The sequence below is a fragment of the Schistocerca cancellata genome, chromosome 7, assembly GCF_023864275.1.
Source record: "Schistocerca cancellata isolate TAMUIC-IGC-003103 chromosome 7, iqSchCanc2.1, whole genome shotgun sequence".
Taxonomy (NCBI): Eukaryota; Metazoa; Arthropoda; class Insecta; order Orthoptera; family Acrididae; genus Schistocerca; species Schistocerca cancellata.
In genome coordinates this window covers 292417576-292439046 of record NC_064632.1, presented here as the reverse complement: position 1 = coordinate 292439046, position 21471 = coordinate 292417576, and the positions used below count along the sequence as shown (strand labels likewise).

At 40.4% G+C, this 21471-nt stretch overlaps 1 protein-coding gene across 1 annotated transcript in view; it reads right to left on the bottom strand.

The window, feature by feature from the left end:
• The window catches only part of LOC126092227 (vacuolar protein sorting-associated protein 51 homolog), a 108457-nt gene that overhangs the window by 65890 nt on the left and 21096 nt on the right, over window positions 1-21471 (bottom strand). Inside the window, exons 2-4 of the mRNA XM_049907725.1 lie at window positions 21027-21161; window positions 20847-20948; window positions 4249-4368 (exon numbers count right to left, since the gene is read on the bottom strand). Coding sequence (XP_049763682.1) covers window positions 4249-4368; window positions 20847-20948; window positions 21027-21161 — 357 coding nt within the window. The remainder of the gene's footprint in view (window positions 1-4248; window positions 4369-20846; window positions 20949-21026; window positions 21162-21471) is intronic.

The following is a 21471-nucleotide window of genomic DNA, read 5'->3' as shown; positions in this document are numbered from 1 at the left end:
AGCAAGTCATGACACACACTAGTGAAACACCATTGATGGTGACATTACTCTGAAGAGAAAAAAAGGGGGAGGGGGGGGAAGAGGATTGAAAAAAACTATAAGGGTTCAGTCAATCTGAAATGACTATTGCTACTTGCTGAAAGACAATTACCAATCAAATGTGTATACAGCACACACAAATTATACACTAATAAGTCAAAATCTTCATTAAAACACAGTAATGCCACACACTTTTTTTTTCTTTTTTAGTATAACTGCATGTAAGTGAGCAGGTTCAAGCCCTACTCTGACACACTGTTCAACTTGTCACATATTCCTCCCACCATTCATCCCAAATGTTCTTTAATTTGCCTATAAGCAACATACACCTATCCTAAGACATGCATGCTTCCACAACTTTATATTTCTCCTCTAACCATTCCTGCTTTCCCATTTATCACTTGTGTTATCCAAGGATTTCTACTGGACTTCATTCATTTGTGTATTTGATCATCTGCTGCCCTTTTTTATTTGATCTCTCCCATTCACATTCTCTCATATTTCTTACACTTATTTCAGTCAATCATTGTGCAATGGTTCCTCTGAAACTCTCAACAATCTTTTGATAGATAAAAAAAACCTACTCACCAAGCAGCAGCAGGAGAACGGGAAGGAAGAGGGGTGCAGGAAAAGTGCTGCTGAGGTTCAGGAAAGGGGGTAGAGTTCAGAAAAGTTGGCCACAACCACAACTCAGGTGAGACTTACCATCCGGTAAGTTCCGGGTGACTTTTCAAAACTCTACCCCTTTTCTTAAAGCTCACCAGTCCTTCTCCTTCACCCCTCTTCCTTCCCCTTCAATTCTACTACCAGAAGGAGAAACTAGCTCTGAAAGCTAGGACACTGTAATACCGTTTAAATGTGCATTCTCTTGCTGCCACTTGGTGAGTAGATTTTTTATCAATCCATGTACTTATTTTTTCAAAAAATGATTATTTTTGTTGACATATCTCAACAATCTTTGTTTGTTTTAAATTATTCAAGGCCCATCTCCTTAATCTCCAACCAGTCTGTACCATTCTGGTTTCTAATTTAGTTTAGATTAAATCGTCATCACTATCTAACAGTACTTATAATTCACAACAATATCATCATATATTTTTGTGGAAGTATAATTTGCTTATATACAATTACATTTAAGTTATGAAAAGTGGAAGCCAATTTTGTTTCTTCCTAAAAAAACTGCTGTTATTTTCAAATTGTGCAGGCCAGTACCAAAGTCCCAACTCAGTCATCAGATTCACAAACATTTAGAAAAAATTTCCCTCACTTTCACATGAATAACACGCACACAGACAGTTCAGGTACACATAATCTGTCTTGTGGGCAGTAGGGTGGCAATAGGAAGGGTAACTGGCCACCCCTTAAATTAGCCATACCAAATCTGTTCATAATCATGCCGACCCTGTGCCAATAAGGGTAGAATAAGAAAATCAAAATATAACTTGCAGAAAATAAAACTTTAAGAGGTCAAGCTTGCATGTGACAATATTACAATGAATAAGGTTTAATCTGAACAATCAGTCTATATGGAACAAAAGTTAGCAGCTCGATGTATGGTCACTGAATGTGCAACAACCCATAGGTAACTAGGATAAAAGTTCAGAGCTTATGTATCTTTGTATCTCTACATATAAAAGCCAATGTCCTGACTGACTGACTCATCACTGCCCAGCCCAAACCATTAAGAAAAGAAACTTGAAAGTTGGAGGTGTGGATCTTATACTGTAGATGTCATTTAAGGAGAGATTTTAAATAATTATGTCGCCAAGGGTGTAAAATAGTGGATGAAGAGCTTTTCTGAAAAATGAGAAGGAAAATCTCATCCCGGCCGGTAAGTCTACCCTGACCCGGGGTTCCAGGTGACTTATCAAAATTGTATCCCCTTCTGTAAACCTCTCCAGTCCTTTTCCTTCACCCCTCTTCCTTCCCCTTCAACTCTTCCACGAGAAGGAGGAGCCACTGGCTCCAAAAGCATGAAAAAGTTAAATCCTTTTGTGTGTGTGTTCCCCTGCCCCTGCTTGGTGAGTGGATTTTTTTATCTGTCCATTTACATTATATTATCAATAATTGATTATTTTCATTACAATATACGAGGTGCATTCAAGTTCTAAGGCCTCCGATTTTTTTTCTAATCAACTACTCACCCGAAATTGATGAAACTGGCATTACTTCTCGACATAATCGCCCTGCAGACGTACACATTTTTCACAACGCTGATGCCATGATTCCATGGCAGCGACGAAGGCTTCTTTAGGAGTCTGTTTTGACCAGTGGAAAATCGCTGAGGCAACAGCAGCATGGCTGGTGAATGTGCGGCCACGGAGAATGTCTTTCATTGTTGGAAAAAGCCAAAAGTCACTAGGAGCCAGGTCAGGTGAGTAGGGAGCATGAGGAATCACTTCAAAGTTGTTATCACGAAGAAACTGTTGCGTAACGTTAGCTCGATGTGCGGGTGCGTTGTCTTGGTGAAACAGCATACGCGCAGTCCATTCCAGACGTTTTTGTTGCAGTGCAGGAAGGAATTTGTTCTTCAAAACATTTTAGTAGGATGCACCTGTTACTGTAGTGCCCTTTGGAATGCAATGGGTAAGGATTACGCCCTCACTGTCCCAGAACATGGACACCATCATTTTTTCAGCACTGGCGGCTACCCGAAATATTTTTGGTGGCGGTGAATCTGTGTGCTTCCATTGAGCTGACTGGTGCTTTGTTTCTGGATTGAAAAATGGCATCCACATCTCATCCATTGTCACAACCGACGAAAAGAAAGTCCCATTCATGCTGTAATTGCGCGTCAACATTGCTTGGCAACATGCCACAAGGGCAGCCATGTGGTCGTCTGTCAGCATTCGTGGCACCCACCTGGATGACACTTTTCGCATTTTCAGGTCGTCATGCAGGATTGTGTGCACAGAACCCACAGAAATGCCAACTCTGGAGGCAATCTGTTCAACAGTCATTTGGCGATCCCCCAAAACAATTCTCTCCACTTTCTCGATCATGTCGTCAGACCGGCTTGTGCGAGCCCGACGTTGTTTCGGTTTGTTGTCACACGATGTTCTGCCTTCATTAAACTGTCGCACCCACGAACGCACTTTCGACACATCCATAACTCCATCACCACATGTCTCCTTCAACTGTCGATGAATTTCAGTTGGTTTCACACCACGTAAATTCAGAAAACGAATGATTGCACGCTGTTCAAGTAAGGAAAACATCGCCATTTTAAGTATTTAAAACAGTTCTCATTCTCGCCACTGGCCGTAAAATTCCATCTGCCATACGGTGCTGCCATCTCTGGGACGTATTGACAATGAACGCGGCCTCATTTTAAAACAATGCGCATGTTTCTATCTCTTTCCAGTCCGGAGAAAAAAAATCGGAGGCCTTAGAACTTGAATGCACCTCATACATGTAGAACGTACGTATGTGGGTGAAGCTGCAGGTAAAAACCTAGTTAGTACTATACACAAAACTACGACATCACTCATCAATATTGTACAACTTTTCACATATACAATTTCTTGAAATTTGGTTCTGCAGTAGAAAGTGGTTAGTTTATAACCTCAACATACAGCATTTCTATCCAAAAGTTAATCTGGTGTTCAGAAAAGCACAATACATCAACAAGTTTTTCATTTCCTTTTTTGCTTAAGCAGTAGTTTTCTTTTTTTGTGAATTATATTAACTGTATGCTCCAATTTGCCCTCCTTTATATTGTTCAGAACTTCAGTGACTTTAATTTCTATCAATACTCTTTGACTGCAAGAACAGGTTAATCTTAAAAAGGCACCCAATGACACCAGTAACCAAAGGAATTTTATTACATATGATGACGGCTTCACTTATTTCCTCAGCTAATAAACCTGCTAATCAGTCTTTCAGCTCCCTGTTAAAATGTGGACTGCACTGGAGTATCTCCACCTCTCAATAGCACCATCACCCACAGTTACAGTGTGAGCTCTCACACAAGGTAGCGGCGACCTGTTCAGTCCCAGTTAACTCACTATACATCTTTGTTAGTCACGCTATTGCAGAAACTTCAGAAGTATTGAAAGAATAATATTTCAAATAAATAATAACAACAATGACAATACTAAAAATGTACATTAAATTATCTGTTTAATCAGCATGTTGTTTCATTGGTTCCTAACATTTATAAAAATGTTGTATATATCAAAATAAATTTCAAATGTCATTGAAACTTACCTGTGAATAATTTTCATCCTCTATATGTGCTTTCAATTGAGAAGGTAGTTTAAACAGAAACTGAAGCCTTTTTAACAATGAATGCACCCCGGAAAGTTCAGTAATCTGTTGCCTGGTCTCCTGCAACATTAAGAATATGAAATTAACATGAAGATGCAAAATGCTGGTGAAGATAATATTGTTTAGACTGATTTAAATCTATGTTTAGACCATTTTGTGATAAATGTAATTGTTATTATAAGTTATAAAGGTAATAAAATTCAAACTAATGACAGTTTGCTAATGCAAACAGATGCAACATTAATCTAGCAACAACTCATTTTTCGTATTCCCACTTTTTAAGTTTTGGCTGTACTTGTGAAATGTGGAACTAGCTTATCTTCTTGTATAGTTCGTATCCTTCCTCAACAGGTCTTGCAGGTTGTTCCAAACCTTTAGTTTCAAAAATTATATAGATGGTGTAGTATTAAGAAGTGAGTACTTTGAGATAAGGAAATAATGTCTTAGAAACAAATTTTCTGTTTTCTATTGACATAAATAACTTTCAGCTTAGAGCAATAATTTAAGCTTAAACTAACTGTTCGAGAAGTGATGATCGCCCATCTCAGTGCATGTATTACATATCAAATAAAATTTTAGAACACTCTCTCAAATATCCCTGTTGTCATTGTCCAAAGAGATAAGTAACTAGAAACCTATATAAAAGTTCTTCCATAGTTTCTATGGGGTTTTATACACCAATGATTTTATGTACTTCCAGAGAGAGAAATTCATAGGAGTGAGGTCTGATGATCATGCTGGCCAGGAACAAGACCTCTCCTTCCATTTCAATGATGATGACAATGATAATGATGTCTGCTATTCAGACGGCCATGTACGATAAAATTAAAGAGCAAGGAATGTACCACTGTATTGGAACCTCCATATGCCTGCAAATTCCTGTACTGAATAAGGCTTCAAAGATGTTGGCAATACACTTACTGTAAGGACCACTAAGATTTGCAAATTCCATTCACTACCTTTAATTATTTTAGTGGCTAAAAAGCTGCTGTACAAATAAAAGTTACTAGAAATTTAATCTTAGTGTACCTCCAGCTATAGTATACCTATTCACTGCAGTTAGTTGTCAAACAGTGTTAAGTTAGTCATACCATGGAAAACAAAGATTGGCACTGTAGTATTATATAATGGACATTCAAAAAGAAACAAGCCAGAGGTATAATTACGGAAACCAGTTCCTTTATGTTAGGAGTATTGACCCTGGCTGTTGAGACACTTGTCCCACTGTGACACAAGGCAGTGAATGGCTGTCTCATAAAATTCCTGGGGCTGTGATGTTAACCAGTTCTGCACGTACACCTAGACGTCGTCGACTGAGGTGAATTGTTTGCCCCTCAGAGCTTTTTTAAGGAGACCAAAAATGGCCACCTTCTGATTCACTTCCTGCAGCCCGGGACAACAGTGAATTCTCAGCATTACTCACAAACCTTGACCACCCTTCACCAAGCGATCAAATCAAAACAACCAGGCAACCTCACCCATGGGGTCATTCTGCTCCACGACACTGCAAAGCCTCATATGGCCAACACAGTCACGGCACTCCTGCAGAAATTCTAATGGGAGGTTCTTGGCCACCCTCCATACAGTTCAGACCTCTCTCCCTGTGATTAGTTCATTTTTGGTCCCCTTAAAAAGGATCTGAGGGGTAAACGATTCACCTCGGACGACGACGTCCAGCTGTACGTGCGAAACTGGTTAACATCGCAGCCCCGGGAATTTTATGAGACAGCCATTCACCGCCTTGTGTCACAGTGGGACAAGTGTCTCAAAGCCAGGGTCAATACTTCTAACATACAGGTACTGGTTTCTGTAATTATACCTCTAGCTCGTTTCTTTTTGAACGCCCCTCATAGTAAACAATAGTCAATATTTTATAAAGTGCTGATTTATAAATAATATCCAGGAGCTTTTAATCAATTTACAGAAAAAACAATAACTAATTTCATTACTTCATTTTATTAAAAAGTTTGTTACTCTAAATTTGTGTACCAAATGCAACTTACCCTACACTTAATCTTTGCTATAATGCCAGTTCAGTCACATATGGGAAACACCGTATTTGTTGAAAAATATTTAGCAACATAATATTTAGTTAATTCAGTAAGATTTAAATATTATATAGACATCTCTCTTCCATAATACAAGTATCATAAGTAAGTCATTTTCGATCAAATAAAAAAGGGAAAATTTTCTTCACCACAGTTTTTTGTTGATCGGCTATTACTAAACAAATTGTCTAGAAAACACTATGTTGTCAAAATAGACAAATGTGTAAACAGGCAAAGAAGTAAGAAATGTCAGTGTGAATGATGACTGAACTGTTCTCAAACCTATTAACTAAACAAGAGGCTCAAGTGAGGCTGCAAGTCTTCCAACTTTAATCTAGATGTCTCCAACAGCTTCACTCTTTCAAAAATGGTGTACAAAAGTGTCCAGACTACCCAAGGGGTTCAAAAAATGGTTCAAATGGTTCTGAGCACTATGCAACTTAACTTCTGAGGTCATCAGTCACCTAGAACTTAGAACTAATTAAACCTAAGGACATCACACACATCCATGCCCGAGGCAGGATTCGAACTTGCGACCGTAGCGGTCATGCGGTTCCAGACTGAAGCGTCTAAACCGCACGGCCACACCGGCCGGCCCAAGGGGTTCAAGAATACTCTCACAAAACGGGAAGAAAAGTGCATATTAAGGTTGTTAGTAGTAGTAGTAGTAGTAGTAGTAGTAGTAGCAGTAGTAGTCAGAAAGTTAAAGAGGCCAAGGGGTCCACCTGCTAGGAGTAACCACAGGGGACAATCGCCTGAACTAGTACAAAACTCCCTCAATAGTGCCTACCAAGTAAGCAGTATTCTTAAGGGAAATCCAGAGATAAGCAATATCATCTGCGAGTTACCATCTTTGAGAAGATAACATGGTAAAAAAGATAATGTAATGATTACTGGAGGGGGGGGGGGGGGGGGCACTGAGAACAGTTTGGACTGGAACCAATGCTACACGATTGAGGGCAACATTAGGCACCTTGTCAGGACTGTTCCTCCCAATGAATATGAAGATTCCATCACTGTTTGGGAGATATAACAAACCCTGGAAGAAGAATTCTGTCAAATATGTAAATGCAAATCTCCAAGAGTCACACAAAACAGTGGAGTAATCATACATGGGTGACTGGAAAAAAGCACACAACTCCTTTACATAAGAAAGGTAAAAGAATGAACCCATAAAACTACATACTAATATCCTTAACATCAGTTTGCTGTAGAATTTCTGAGCATATTCTACATTTGTATAAAAAAATTTCTTGAGAAAGGAAAACTTCTGTCCACAAATCAGAACGGATTTACAAAGCATGTCTCGTCCAAAACTCATCTTGCCCTTTCCTCACACAGTATCCTTCAAACCACGGGGGCAACAGGCAGAGTCCATATTCTTAGATTTCTGGAAAGCATCTGACACAGTACCCCACCGCAGACTGTTAACAAAGGTCCAAGTATACAGAGTAGGTTGCCAGATGTGTTACTGGCTCAAAAACATATTAAGTAATATAATCCAGTACATTTTCCTTGATGGCGAGTGCCCTTCAGAGACAGCGAAGTGTGAGAGGACTGCTCTTGTTCTTATATACATAAAAAATTCGGCAGGTAGGGTGAGCAGCATGATCTGTGATTGTTTGCTGATTACCCCAGACAGCTTTAGTCAGCCATAGTGCCAGTAGTGTCAGTGTCGTCGTAACTGCCATCCGCTTCACGTCTGCTGTGCAGCGAGCTACCTTAATTTAAGTATTAACTGTATTTTTCTTACTTGTCACTTCTTCTTTCGTGTGTTTTTGCTTTTAGGAAGCTTTAATTGTCGAGTGCTAGTAATAGTGTTCCATACATTTTGTGTTTGTTTTGAATACAGCCAGAGAAAGTCCCTTTAGTCAACAATAGTGCCAGTAGTGCTAGTGTTTGTTTTCAATACAGTCCAGAGACAGGTAGTCCTATTTTTATTGTTTTCTACAAGAAGTGTCTATCAACCACACTTTAATCAACTATCAGCCGCCTTTAGTGAATTAGCAGTCTAGTTAAAAGTCGATTAACTCTCTACACTAAATTGATTTCTTAGGATGGACAGGATGTGTGACTGCTGTGTACGGACACAGGAGGAGTTGGCCACTGTTCACGAACAGCTGAATGCGTTGATGGCCGCGGTCAGTGGTCTTCAGGCTGCTGCCTCGGTTTGTAGCGGCAGTGGGGAGTCTGGTGTGTCGCATCGTACACCCCACGTGTTACATGCTTCACCCACTGTCCCTGCTGTCGAGACATCTTCGTGGGTACCGGGCGCGGTTGGGCCACCCTCTCCCCAAGGGGAGTGGCAGGTTCAGCGGCATTCGCGACGCACGAGGTGGAAGGTCAATGTGGAGGCTGGCCATGTGGCATCGCCCGCTCAGCCTGTGAGTGGACATGTGGCCACTCCTTCAGCAAGTTCCGAGCAGGCACACGTGGGGAGGGGTTAATTAGTTATTTGGAGCTCCAACGTTAGGTGGGTGATGGAGCCCCTTAGGGAAATAGCGGAAAGATCGGGGAAGAAGGTCAGTGTTCACTCTGTCTGCTTGCCGGGGGGTCTTATCTGAGATGTGGAGGCGGCCCTACCGGCGGCAATAGAGAGCACTGGGTGCACCCGACTGCAAATTGTTGCTCATGTCGGCACCAATGACTCCTGCCGTCTGGGTTCAGAGGTCATCCTCAGTTCGTACAGGCGGTTGGCGGAATTGGTGAAGGCGGAAAGCCTCGCTCACGAGGTGGAATCGGAGCTAACTATTTGTAGTATCGTTCCCAGAACCGACCGCGGTCCTCTGGTTTGGAGCCGACTGGAAGGCTTAAACCAGAGGCTCAGATGATTCTGTGGAGATTTGGGGTGCAAATTTCTCGACCTCCGCTATCGGGTGGAGAAATGTAGGGTCCCCCTGAATAGGTCAGGCATGCACTACACGCAGGAAGCAGCTACAAGGGTAGTGGAGTACGTGTGGAGTGCACATGTGGGTCTTTTAGGTTAGAGAATTCCCTCTATAGGCCCGACAAGACGCCTCCTGAGACACGGCAAGGTAGGTGTAGGCAAAATGCAACAGGGAATAACAATATTAATGTGCTAATAGTAAACTGCAGGAGCATCTATGGAAAGGTCCCAGAACTGCTCTCATTAATAAATGGTCACAACGCCCATATAGTACTAGGGACAGAAAGTTGGCTGAAACCAGACGTAAACAGTAATGAAATCCTAAACTCAGATTGGAATGTATACCGCAGAGACAGGCTGGACAGTGAAGGGGGAGGCGTGTTTATAGCGATAAGAAGTGCAATAGTATCGAAGGAAATTGACGGAGATCCGAAATGTGAAATAATTTGGGTGAAGGTCACGGTTAAAGCAGGCTCAGGCATGGTAATTGTACGTCTCTATAGGCCCCCTCGCTCAGCAGCTGTTGTGGCTGAGCACCTGAAGGATAATTTGGATAATATTTCGAGTACATTTCCCCACCATGATATAGTTCTGGGTGGAGATTTTAATTTGCCGGATATAGACTGGGAGACTCAAATGTTCATAACGGGTGGCAGGGACAAAGAATCCAGTGAAATTGTTTTAAGTGCTTTATCTGAAAACTACCTTGAGCAGTTAAACAGAGAACCGACTCGTGGCGATAACATATTAGACCTTCTGGTGACAAACAGACCCGAACTATTTGAAACAGTTAACACAGAACAGGGAATCAGCGATCAGAAAGCGGTTACTGCATCGATGATTTCAGCCGTAAATAGAAATATTACAAAAGGTAGGAAGATTTTTCTGTTTAACAAAAGTGACAAAAAGCAGATTACAGAGTACCTGACGGCTCAACACCAAAGTTTTGTCTCAAGTACAGATAGTGTTGAGGGTCAGTGGACAAAGTTCAAAACCATCATACAATACGCGTTAGATGAGTATGTGCCAAGCAAGATCGTAAGAGATGGAAAAGAGCCACCGTGGTACAACAACTGAGTTAGGAAACTGTTGCGGAAGCAAAGGGAACTTCACAGCAAACATAAACATAGCCAAAGCATTGCAGCCAAACAAAAATTACGTGAAGCGAAATGTAGTGTGAGGAGGGCTATGTGAGAGGCGTTCAATGAATTCGAAAGTAAAGTTCTATGTACTGACTTGGCAGAAAATCCTAAGAAATTTTGGTCCACACACTCTGTGACCAAAATGGTACTGAAACAGAGGATGACAGACTAAAGACCGAAATACTAAACGTCTTTTTCCAAAGCTGTTTCACAGAGGAAGACTGCACTGTAGTTCCTTCTCTAGATTGTCGCACAGATGACAAAATGGTAGATATCGAAATAGACGACAGAGGGATAGAGAAACAATTAAAATCGCTCAAAAGAGGAAAGGCCAATGGACCTGATGGGATACCAGTTCGATTTTACACAGAGTACGCAAAGGAACTTGCCCCCCTTCTCGCAGCGGTGTACCGTAGGTTTCTAGAAGAGCGTAGCGTTCCAAAGGATTGGAAAAGTGCACAGGTCATCCCTGTTTTCAAGAAGGGACGTCAAACAGATGTGCAGAACTATAGACCTATATCTCTAATGTCTATCAGTTGTAGAATTTTGGAACACGTATTATGTTCGAGTATAATGACTTTTCTGGAGACCAGGAATCTACTCTGTAGGAATCAGCATGGGTTTCAAAAAAGGCTGTCGTGTGAAACCCAGCTCGCGCTATTCGTCCACGAGACTCAGAGAGCCATAGACACGGGTTCACAGGTAGATGCCGTGTTTCTTGACTTCCGCAAGGCGTTCGATACAGTTCCCCACAGTCATTTAATGAACAAAGTAAGAGCATATGGACTATCAGACCAATTGTGTGATTGGATTGGAGAGTTCCTAGATAACAGAATACAGCATGTCATTCTCAATGGAGAGAAGTCTTCCGAAGTAAGAGTGATTTCGGGTGTGCCGCAGGGGAGTGTCATGGGACCTTTGCTATTCACAATATACATAAATGACCTTGTGGATGACATCGGAAGTTCACTGAGGCTTTTTGCAGATGATGCTGTGGTGTATCGAGAGGTTGTAACAATGGAAAATTGCACTGAAATGCAGGAGGATCTGCAATGAATTGACGCATGGTGCAGGGAATGGCAATTGAATCTCAATGTAGACAAGTGTAATGTGCTGCGAATACATAGAAAGATAGTTCCCTCATCATTTAGCTACAAAATAGCAGGTCAGCAACTGGAAGCAGTTAATTCCATAAATTATCTGGGAGTACGAATTAGGAGTCATTTAAAATGGAATATCACATAAAGTTGATCATCGGTAAAGCAGATGCCAGACTGAGATTCATTGGAAGAATCCTAAGGAAATGCAATCCGAAAACAAAGGAAGCTGGTTACAGTACAGTCGTTCGCCCACTGCTTGAATATTGCTCACCAGTGTGGGATCCGTACCAGATAGGGTTGATAGAAGAGATAGAGAAGATCCAACGGAGAGCAGCGCGCTTCGTTACAGGATCATTTAGTAATCGCGAAAGCGTTACGGAGATGATAGATAAACTCCAGTGGAAGACTCTGCAGGAGAGACGCTCAGTAGCTCGGTACGGGCCTTTGTTAAAGTTTTGAGAACATACCTTCACCGAAGAGTCAAGCAGTATATTGCTCCCTCCTACGTATATTTCGCGAAGAGACCATGAGGATAAAATCAGATAGATCAGAGCCCACACAGAAGCATACCAACAATCCTACCTTCCACAAACAATATGAGACTGGAATAGAAGGGAGAACTGATAGAGGTACTCAGGGTACCCTCCTCCACACACCGTCAGGTGGCTTGCGGAGTATGGATGTAGATGTAGATTACACTGCTAGCATAAGGGAAAGTGTTGTCACTGTGTGATTGCAGGAGGTTACAGGATGACTTAGACAGACTATCTATTTTGTGAAGAATAGTATCTTTCTCTAAATGTAAAGAAATGTAAGTTAATGTGGGTGAGTAAGAAAAACAATCCTGTAATGTTTGAACACAATATTAGTGATGTGCAATCTCAGCAATTAAATACAGGGTGGTTATAATTAAACTGACAGTGTTCCGAGTGCTGCGCTGTGGGCTGAAACATCAAATGTATGTTCATTAATGGTCACATTTGTGAAGTATGCTGCAAAAAGTAATAGTTCCACTTTCTGCCACCATGTGAAAATATAATATGGCATTGTAAGCAGTCGGACTGTGAACCGTTTCCTGTTTTGACGTCAGTATGCTGTTTGTTGCTTATAAACGTGTGCTGATTACTCTTGAGAAGTGACAGTTGGTGTAAAGGGTTAAGAAGGTTGAGGTTTTCCATACAAAACACAATGAGTAGTGAGAAGAAAGACACTGTACTGCTGGTAAGATTGTTCCATCAGAACAGTAGCAATAGCAGTGCTGCATTGTGGGAATATTGCTGACAGAAACAGCTGCAAAATGGCCCTGTGTCAATAAATGTGCTAAAGAATGTGATCAAGAATCTGAAGGAACACGTGAACTAGGTGGTGCAGCAGGGAGAGGGAGGCGACCCATTCCCTTGGCAATTGCTGATGAAGTTGCTGTAACTATAGCCAACTGTGCAGCACATGTCTCAAATTCCGCAGCCTGTGCCTGAGCTGTGTCATGGGACTTGATTCTCCCTGGTCAACTGTTCAAAAGATTTTGTGGTGCATTTCACACTGGTATCCTTACAGAATGTGCACCAAATGGAGCCCCAAGATTGGCTACAATGCTGTGGCTTTGCCCTTCATTTTTTGGCATGCATGGAAATGATGACACATGGCTGAGGAATATTCTTTGGATGGATGAGATACATTATACTCTGCACAGTGCCATGAATATACAGAACTGTCGTTTATGGGATTCTACTCCATCACATGTAGTGCAGAAGCACCCACTACACTCAGCATTTGTGACTGTGCAGTACGATTTCACAAGCTCCTTCATTCTCAGTCCATTCTTCTTTGAGGAGATGACACCTTGCAGGCCTGTTATGTGTACAGTGACATCTGCAAGTTATAAGGACCTCCTTGTGCAACACATGATTCCAGCTTTGCAGGAATGCAACTGTGCCCACACCACTACTTTCAAGCAAGATGGGGCAACACCACATTTTGCTTACTAGTTGAAATATCTGTTTCAAGAAATCTAAATAATGATCACATCATCTCTAGGTAATCTCAAGATGTGTTGCCTTCCTGATCCTCCCACCTAAATCCATGTGGCATCTGGTTGTGGGGATATGTGAAAGATCATGTCTACCAGGGATGCATCCAGGCTCTTCCTGATCTGAAGCATACAATGACATATCATTCTGATTAAACTGGATATCCTACAATAACTGTTGACCATGCCGTGATATGGATGCAGCATGTTGGTGTGTTGAGAGACCATATGGAACACATTGTAACTCATGATCATATCCCAGTAAACATGCTAGAATCACTGTCATAATGTGTTTGATTATTTCTTCTCTTTTTCTGGACCCATACCACATTCTGACTAGTTACTGTGCCATATTTTTACCTGGTGGCAGAAAGTGGAACTATTATCTTTTTCAGCATACTTCATGAGTGTACCAGTTACTGAACATACCTATGATATTTCAGTGTCCTGTAACTTATAGGCATATAGCCTGCAGAGTAGCACTCGGCACACCATTACTTTAATTATAACCACCCAGTACCTATGCCTAATGCTCTAAAGCGGTATGAAACAGAATGAGCGGGTAAGGTCATTGTAGGGAAGGCAAATGGTCAACTTTGGTTTATTGGGAGAGTTCTAGGAAAATGTAGTTTATCCATAAAGAAGTCTGTTTACAGATCACTGCTACAGCCCTTTCTTCAGTATTTCTGGGGGATCCCTGCCATACATAGAAGTGATTCAGAGCCTTGCTACTAGATTTGTTACCAGTAGATTCAATCAAGATGTGAGTATTACAGATAGACTTCATGAACTCAAACAGGAATCCCTAGATGGAAGATGAATTTATTTCTGTGAAACACCATTGAGAAAATTTAGTGAACTGGCATTTGCAATTGACTGCACTACAATTCCACTGCCACCAACATACACTTTGCTTAAAGACCACGAAGGCAAGGCAAGAAAAATTTGGGATCACATAGAGCTGTAAGACAGTCGTTCATCCCTCAGTCCATTTGTGAGTAGGACAGGAAAGGGAATGACTACTAGTGGTACAACATACCCTTTGCTGTGCACCATACGGTGACTTGAGGAGTATGTAGATGAACATGTTTGTTGTTGTTGTGGTCTTCAGTCCTGAGACTGGTTTGATGCAGCTCTCCATGCTACTCTATCCTGTGCAAGCTTCTTAATCTCCCAGTATCTACTGCAACCTACATCCTTCTGAATCTGCTTAGTGTATTCATCTCTTGGTCTCCCTCTACGATTTTTACCCTCCACACTGCCCTCCAATGCTAAATTTGTAATCCCTTGATTCCTCAAAACATGTCCTACCAACCGATCCCTTCTTCTAGTCAAGTTGTGCCACAAACTTCTCTTCTCCCCAATCCTATTCAATACCTCCTCATTAGTTACGTAATCTACCCACCTTACCTTCAGCATTCTTCTGTAGCACCACATTTCGAAAGCTTCTATTCTCTTCTTGTCCAAACTAGTTATCGTCCATGTTTCACTTCCATACATGGCTACACTCCATACAAATACTTTCAGAAACGACTTCCTGACACTTAAATCTATACTCGATGTTAACAAATTCCTCTTCTTGAGAAACGCTTTCCTTGCCATTGCCAGTCTACATTTTATATCCTCTCTGCTTCGACCCTCATCGGTTATTTTACTCCCTAAATAGCAAAACTCCTTTACTACTTTAAGTGTCTCATTTCCTAATCTAATTCCCTCAGCATCACCCGACTTAATTTGACTACATTCCATTATCCTCGTTTTACTTTTGTTGATGTTCATCTTATATCCTCCTTTCAAGACACTGTCCATTCCGTTCAACTGCTCTTCCAAGTCCTTTGCTGTCTCTGACAGAATTACAATGTCATCGGCGAACCTCAAAGTTTTTACTTCTTCTCCATGTATTTTAATACCTATTCTGATTTTTTCTTTTGTTTCCTTTACTGCTTGCTCAATATACAGATTGAATAACATCGGGGAGAGGCTACAACCCTGTCTCACTCCCTTCCCAACCACTGCTTCCCTTTCATGCCCCTCGACTCTTACAACTGCCATCTGGTTTCTGTACAAACTGTAAATAGCCTTTCGCTCCCTGTATTTTACCCCTGCCACCTTCAGAATTTGAAAGAGAGTATTCCAGTTAACATTGTCAAAAGCTTTCTCTAAGTCTACAAATGCTAGAAACGTAGGTTTGTCTTTTCTTAATCTTTCTTCTAAGATAAGTCGTAAGGTCAGTATTGCTTCACGTGTTCCAACATTTCTACGGAATCCAAACTGATCTTCCCCGAGGTCGGCTTCTACCAGTTTTTCCATTCATTTGTAAAGAATTCGTGTTAGTATTTTGCAGCTGTGACTTATTAAACTGATAGTTCGGTAATTTTCACATCTGTCAACACCTGCTTTCTTTGGGATTGGAATTATTATATTCTTCTTGAAGTCTGAGGGTATTTCGCCTGTCTCATACATCGTGCTCACCAGATGGTAGAGTTTTGTCATGACTGGCTCTCTCGAGGCCATCAGTAGTTCAAATGGAATGTTGTCTACTCCCGGGGCCTTGTTTTGACTCAGGTCTTTCAGTGCTCTGTCAAACTCTTCACGCAGTATCTTATCTCCCATTTCGTCTTCATCTACATCCTCTTCCATTTCCATAATATTGTCCTCAAGTACATCGCCCTTGTATAAACCCTCTATATACTCCTTCCACCTTTCTGCCTTCCCTTCTTTGCTTAGAACTGGGTTGCCATCTGAGCTCTTGATATTCATACAAGTGGTTCTCTTCTCTCCAAAGGTCTCTTTAATTTTCCTATAGGCAGTATCTATCTTACCCCTAGTGAGACAAGCCTCTACATCCTTACATTTGTCCTCTAGCCATCCCTGTTTAGCCATTTTGCACTTCCTGTCGATATCATTTTTGAGACGTTTGTATTCCTTTTTGCCTGCTTCATTTACTGCATTTTTATATTTTCTCCTTTCATCAATTAAATTCAATATTTCTTCTGTTACCCAAGGATTTCTATTAGCCCTCGTCTTTTTACCTACTTGATCCTCTGCTGCCTTCACTACTTCATCCCTCAGAGCTACCCATTCTACTTCTACTGTATTTCTTTCCCCCATTCCTGTCAATTGTTCCCTTATGCTCTCCCTGAAACTCCCTACAACCTCTGGTTCTTTCAGTTTACCAGGTCCCATCTCCTTTTGCAGTTTCTTCAGTTTCAATCTGCAGTTCATAACCAATAGATTGTGGTCAGAATCCACATCTGCCCCAGGAAATGTCTTACAATTTAAAACCTGGTTCCTAAATCTCTGTCTTACCATTATATAATCTATCTGATACCTTTTAGTATCTCCAGGATTCTTCCAGGTATACAACCTTCTTTTATGATTCTTGAACCAAGTGTTGGCTATGATTAAGTTATGCTCTGTGCAAAATTCTACAAGGCGGCTTCCTCTTTCATTCTTTCCCCCCAATCCATATTCACCTACTATGTTTCCTTCTCTCCCTTTTCCTACTGACGAATTCCAGTCACCCATGACTATTAAATTTTCGTCTCCCTTCACTACCTGAATAATTTCTTTTATCTCGTCATACATTTCATCTATTTCTTCATCATCTGCAGAGGTAGTTGGCATATAAACTTGTACTACTGTAGTAGGCATGGGCTTAGATGACTGAAAGCATTAAGTGAAAACAGCACTGTAATCCAATACCTAATATTTTCATGAGGCCTTTTTGTGGCAACTGTTTCTGAAATACAGAGGTGCCAAATAACTAAAATCACACATGCAACAATCACTGGAGAAACAAAAGACATCAACTTTTGACAGCACAAAGGATAACAATCATAATACATTTGGACATTTGTATCACAACATAAGAAGCTTGTCAAGTAAGATAGATGAGCTTCTCATATCAGTCCTCTTAGTGTTATTTCCTGATGTATCATAAGACAGCAATAAACACCTTCCATCTGGTTCTACTGACAGTCAAATATTGCACTTCACTCCTATTTTACCAGCTTTGAGAGCTCCTTACTGTGCCATTCTTTTCCGGGTCTTTTTTGGGTAGCCATGACTGCATGTTCCTTGTAGGTTACAATCCATTGTTGCCTTTTCAACAACTCCATTTCATTTGTGTATTGTGTGACAAATCCACCTCCATTTCCAAGTGCTTACAGATTGGTCATTAGTTTGTTATCTCCCACAATTTGTCATTTGATATTACATCTGGTCACATCATACTTATAAGCTACCAAGGATACTGTCTAATGAAGACTTGCAGTAGATTTACAATCATGTTCGTTACCTTTCATGTTTTGCAATTATGCAGAAGGACTTGACTTTTATGTTGGTATTGAACACTTGCAGCTTGAAACTTCCTGGCAGATTAAAACTGTGTGCCAGACCGAGACTCGAACTCGGGACCTTTGCCTTTCGCGGGCAAGTGCTCTACCAACTGAGCTACCCAAGCACGACTCACACCCCATCCTCACAGCTCTACTTCTGCCTGTTCTGTAGAGTGAAAATTTCAGTTGCAGCTTGTTTGATCTTGAGATGTTCTTATTATGCTAGAGAGGGTATAGTTGGACAAAGGCTCCATTTGCCTTATGTATTCATTTCATTGCACCCTCCTCTGCCCCTCCACATTTCTAGATGGTACTTCCTAGATACACAAAGGAGTCTATATGTTTCAATTCCTCTCCATACACTGTTAGTTTTTCCTGTTTTTCGGGTAAAATTCTGATTTTCTTAGTTTTCTGAACAATTACTTTTAGTCCTCCAATTTCAGCTTCCTCTTGTAGTCTTGCCAGCTTTACTCCCATGTCACAATATTTTTGTGAGAGCAGATGGTTATCATCAGCAAAATCAAAATTTTCTAGCCTGTCTTGCATCACCCATTGAATACCTGTTCTCCAACCACCAAAAACTCTTCATTACGTTGACCGGCACCAACAAAAACAATGTAGGTAACAGAATACATATCTGCCTCCCCCCTACAGTTGTTTGGATAGGTTCAGTAAATTTCCTGTTGTACATCACCCTACTTTAACACTCCTCATACACTGCTTTAACAATATTTATAATCTTTGTGGTCCACGTTCTTCCAAGGTATGCCACCCAAATCCCCTATTAAGAGAGTCAAATGCCCTCTTGAAATCAGTGAATGTAAGGTAGAGTGTGTTCTGCCAGTCTGCACTCTGTTCAAGTATTGTACATGGAATGCTGATGAGTGTGACACAGCTTCGGTGTTCTCTCAATCCAGCTTGCTCTTTTCGTAGCTGTGCCTCTACAAAGTCTTTAATAAGATTTAGCAATAATCTACATAGTACTTTACTTGGTAGATATAGGAGGGTGAAGCCTCAGCTGTTATTACAGTTGATAGTATTCACAGTTTAATAATTAGCCCCTCTTTGCAATTTTTTGGTAGTTTCTCCTATGTTCATATCCTCTTAAACAATGGATAAGGTAGATTCATGGTGGTGTCAATGTCTGCTTTAAGCACCTCAAGTGCAATACTGCCCATTCCGGGAGCCTTCCTGTTCCTCATTTGTTTGAGGGTTATTTTGCATTAAGCCTTAATTGGTATATTTGAATTGATTCTCTCATTGGCATTTGCCACATTCCATTGTCTCGCCACCTCTTCAGATTGCTATCAGTTCAGGGCTTCAGAAAAATGTTCACTCCATCTTCTAATTTGGTCTCCTTCTGTCATCCACAATTGATCCTCCTTACTCTTCAAAGGTCCATTTTTGTTGAAAACTTTTGTTGACAACATTCTAGTGATGCTGTACAGTTCTTTAGCTTCAGCTCTTGCTGCAGCTGTCTCTGGTCTCAGCGCTTGTGTATCCATCCTCTTTCATCATTCCTCATACTCCTCTATATTACAGTCAGTAGCAGCATGCTTACAAATTATTAGAGATTTCTGTTGCCTTGTTTTACTCATATTCAATGTTTCCTTAATCTCCTCTCTACATGTACTCTTAGACATCTAATCTTTCTTCAAACAGTTTTTAAAGCCAAGGATCTGTTCACTAACATTGCAATACATGCCCTTTACCTCAGTCAATGTAGTATCAATATTACTTTGATCATTTTCCTGTGCTTCTTGCAGTGCCGCACAGCAGTTTCTTAGCTCAGTGTAGAATTCTTCTCATCTTGCTGTTATTCTAAGTTTTCCCACATAGTATTTTTTGTTCCATCATTCAAACTTCCTATTTGTAGTCACAATTTTCAGTCTAAAATTTGCAATAAGACGTGATGATCACTGCCAACATCAGCTCCACATTTAATCCTAATATCTATCAACAACCCTCTAAATTTTTTTCTCAGCACTATATGATCGAGTACATTTTCCACTCTGTGATCAAAGGACATCCATGTAACCTTATGACAATAATTGTATCACAGTATGAAACTGAAAAATCTAAAGGTATTTCTACAGATGTGCTGTGCATAACAGATGATCATCTGGAAAATGAGAGAAAGGTAACATATGTCTGGATGTATGCAGATTAATATCACAATATTACGAAAAGGATAGTTGATACCATATAGCGGAAATGGTGAGTCACAGATAGGGACAAATAAAAGTCTGTTAAACAAGTAAGCTTAAGGCCAATAAGTCCTTCATTGGAATTAGGTAACACACACACACACACACACACACACACACACACACACACGACCGCAGTCTCTGGCCAGCCAGAGACTGTGATCATGTGTGTGTGTGTGAGTTGTGTTTGCTTTGTATGTGTGTGTGTGTGTGTGTGTGTGTGTGTGTGTGTGTGTAGTCAAATTCTGATGGCCTTTTTGACCCAAAGCTTACTTGTTTGACAGTCTTTTTGGACGGTCTTTTTGTTGTCTCTATCTGCGACTCAGCATCTCTGCAATATGGTGAGTAGCAACTATCCTTTTCACAATACTGTCTTGGATTTTCCATTTTTCAAGTTAGTACACGTTACTGTAAATGAACTATATGGAAAGGGCAGGTAGTTATGCACACAATAATTGGAAAAAAATCCAATGCTAGAGACCTCCATGAGTCGTGAACTGTAAAAGTCTTTCGCTGCTGTACTTCAGTATCAGGCTTGGAAACAAACAAGTTAGCAGTTGTTATAGTGCACATCCTCCTCTCCCTTCCACCTAAAGTGTATAAACTTCATTAAGCAGTTACAGAGATTACTAAGAAGATTTAGTGCAAATATGTGGGAAGCATATATGGGTTTGAGTAACATGGTGCAAAGCAATACAAAATAAAGATGGAAATTCTCCCTTTTGCCCAACTCTGAAAACACGCAAAATAAAACACACCTTTAGTTATTATTACAAACATGTATATACCTGCAGTGTACATGATATTTGCTCTGAGAATGAAGTTATAGATTCCATGTTGGTAGAAAGCAGATCCATTTCATCTTCCATTTTTTTGAAATCAGTTTTCATCTGAAATAAATAATGATAATTATTAATGGTTATTATTAATAATTCAATGAGGAGTATGAAATACTGAAGTGCACTTACCTTTTTAATAGTATCTGTAGCAGATATAAATTTGTTGTAGTTTTCATAAACAAGAGTCTGCATATCAGAATGTAAGACTTGTGTATCTTGAACAATTTCAATTTCCTGGTCCATTATTTGTTTTAGTGTGCATTCCTGAAATCATTGTTGCAAATAAGTTATAGAGCTGCTTACTTGGGAAATTTTTATACAATATGCACCAATATCATCATTCAGATAACGACCACATGCAACAGTTGGTAAACCTTGGTCAATATCACATGATGACATAGTCATATAGTCACATATCCATAATTTATTTATTATTTATTTATTTATTTATTGGTAGTTGGCCTTGGGCACAGAAACATATGTTTACACACTTATCAATATTTATATAAGAAAACAGTGATACACAGAACACACACAGGCCTAATATGAACAAACAGTAAAGTGAAACCTCCTG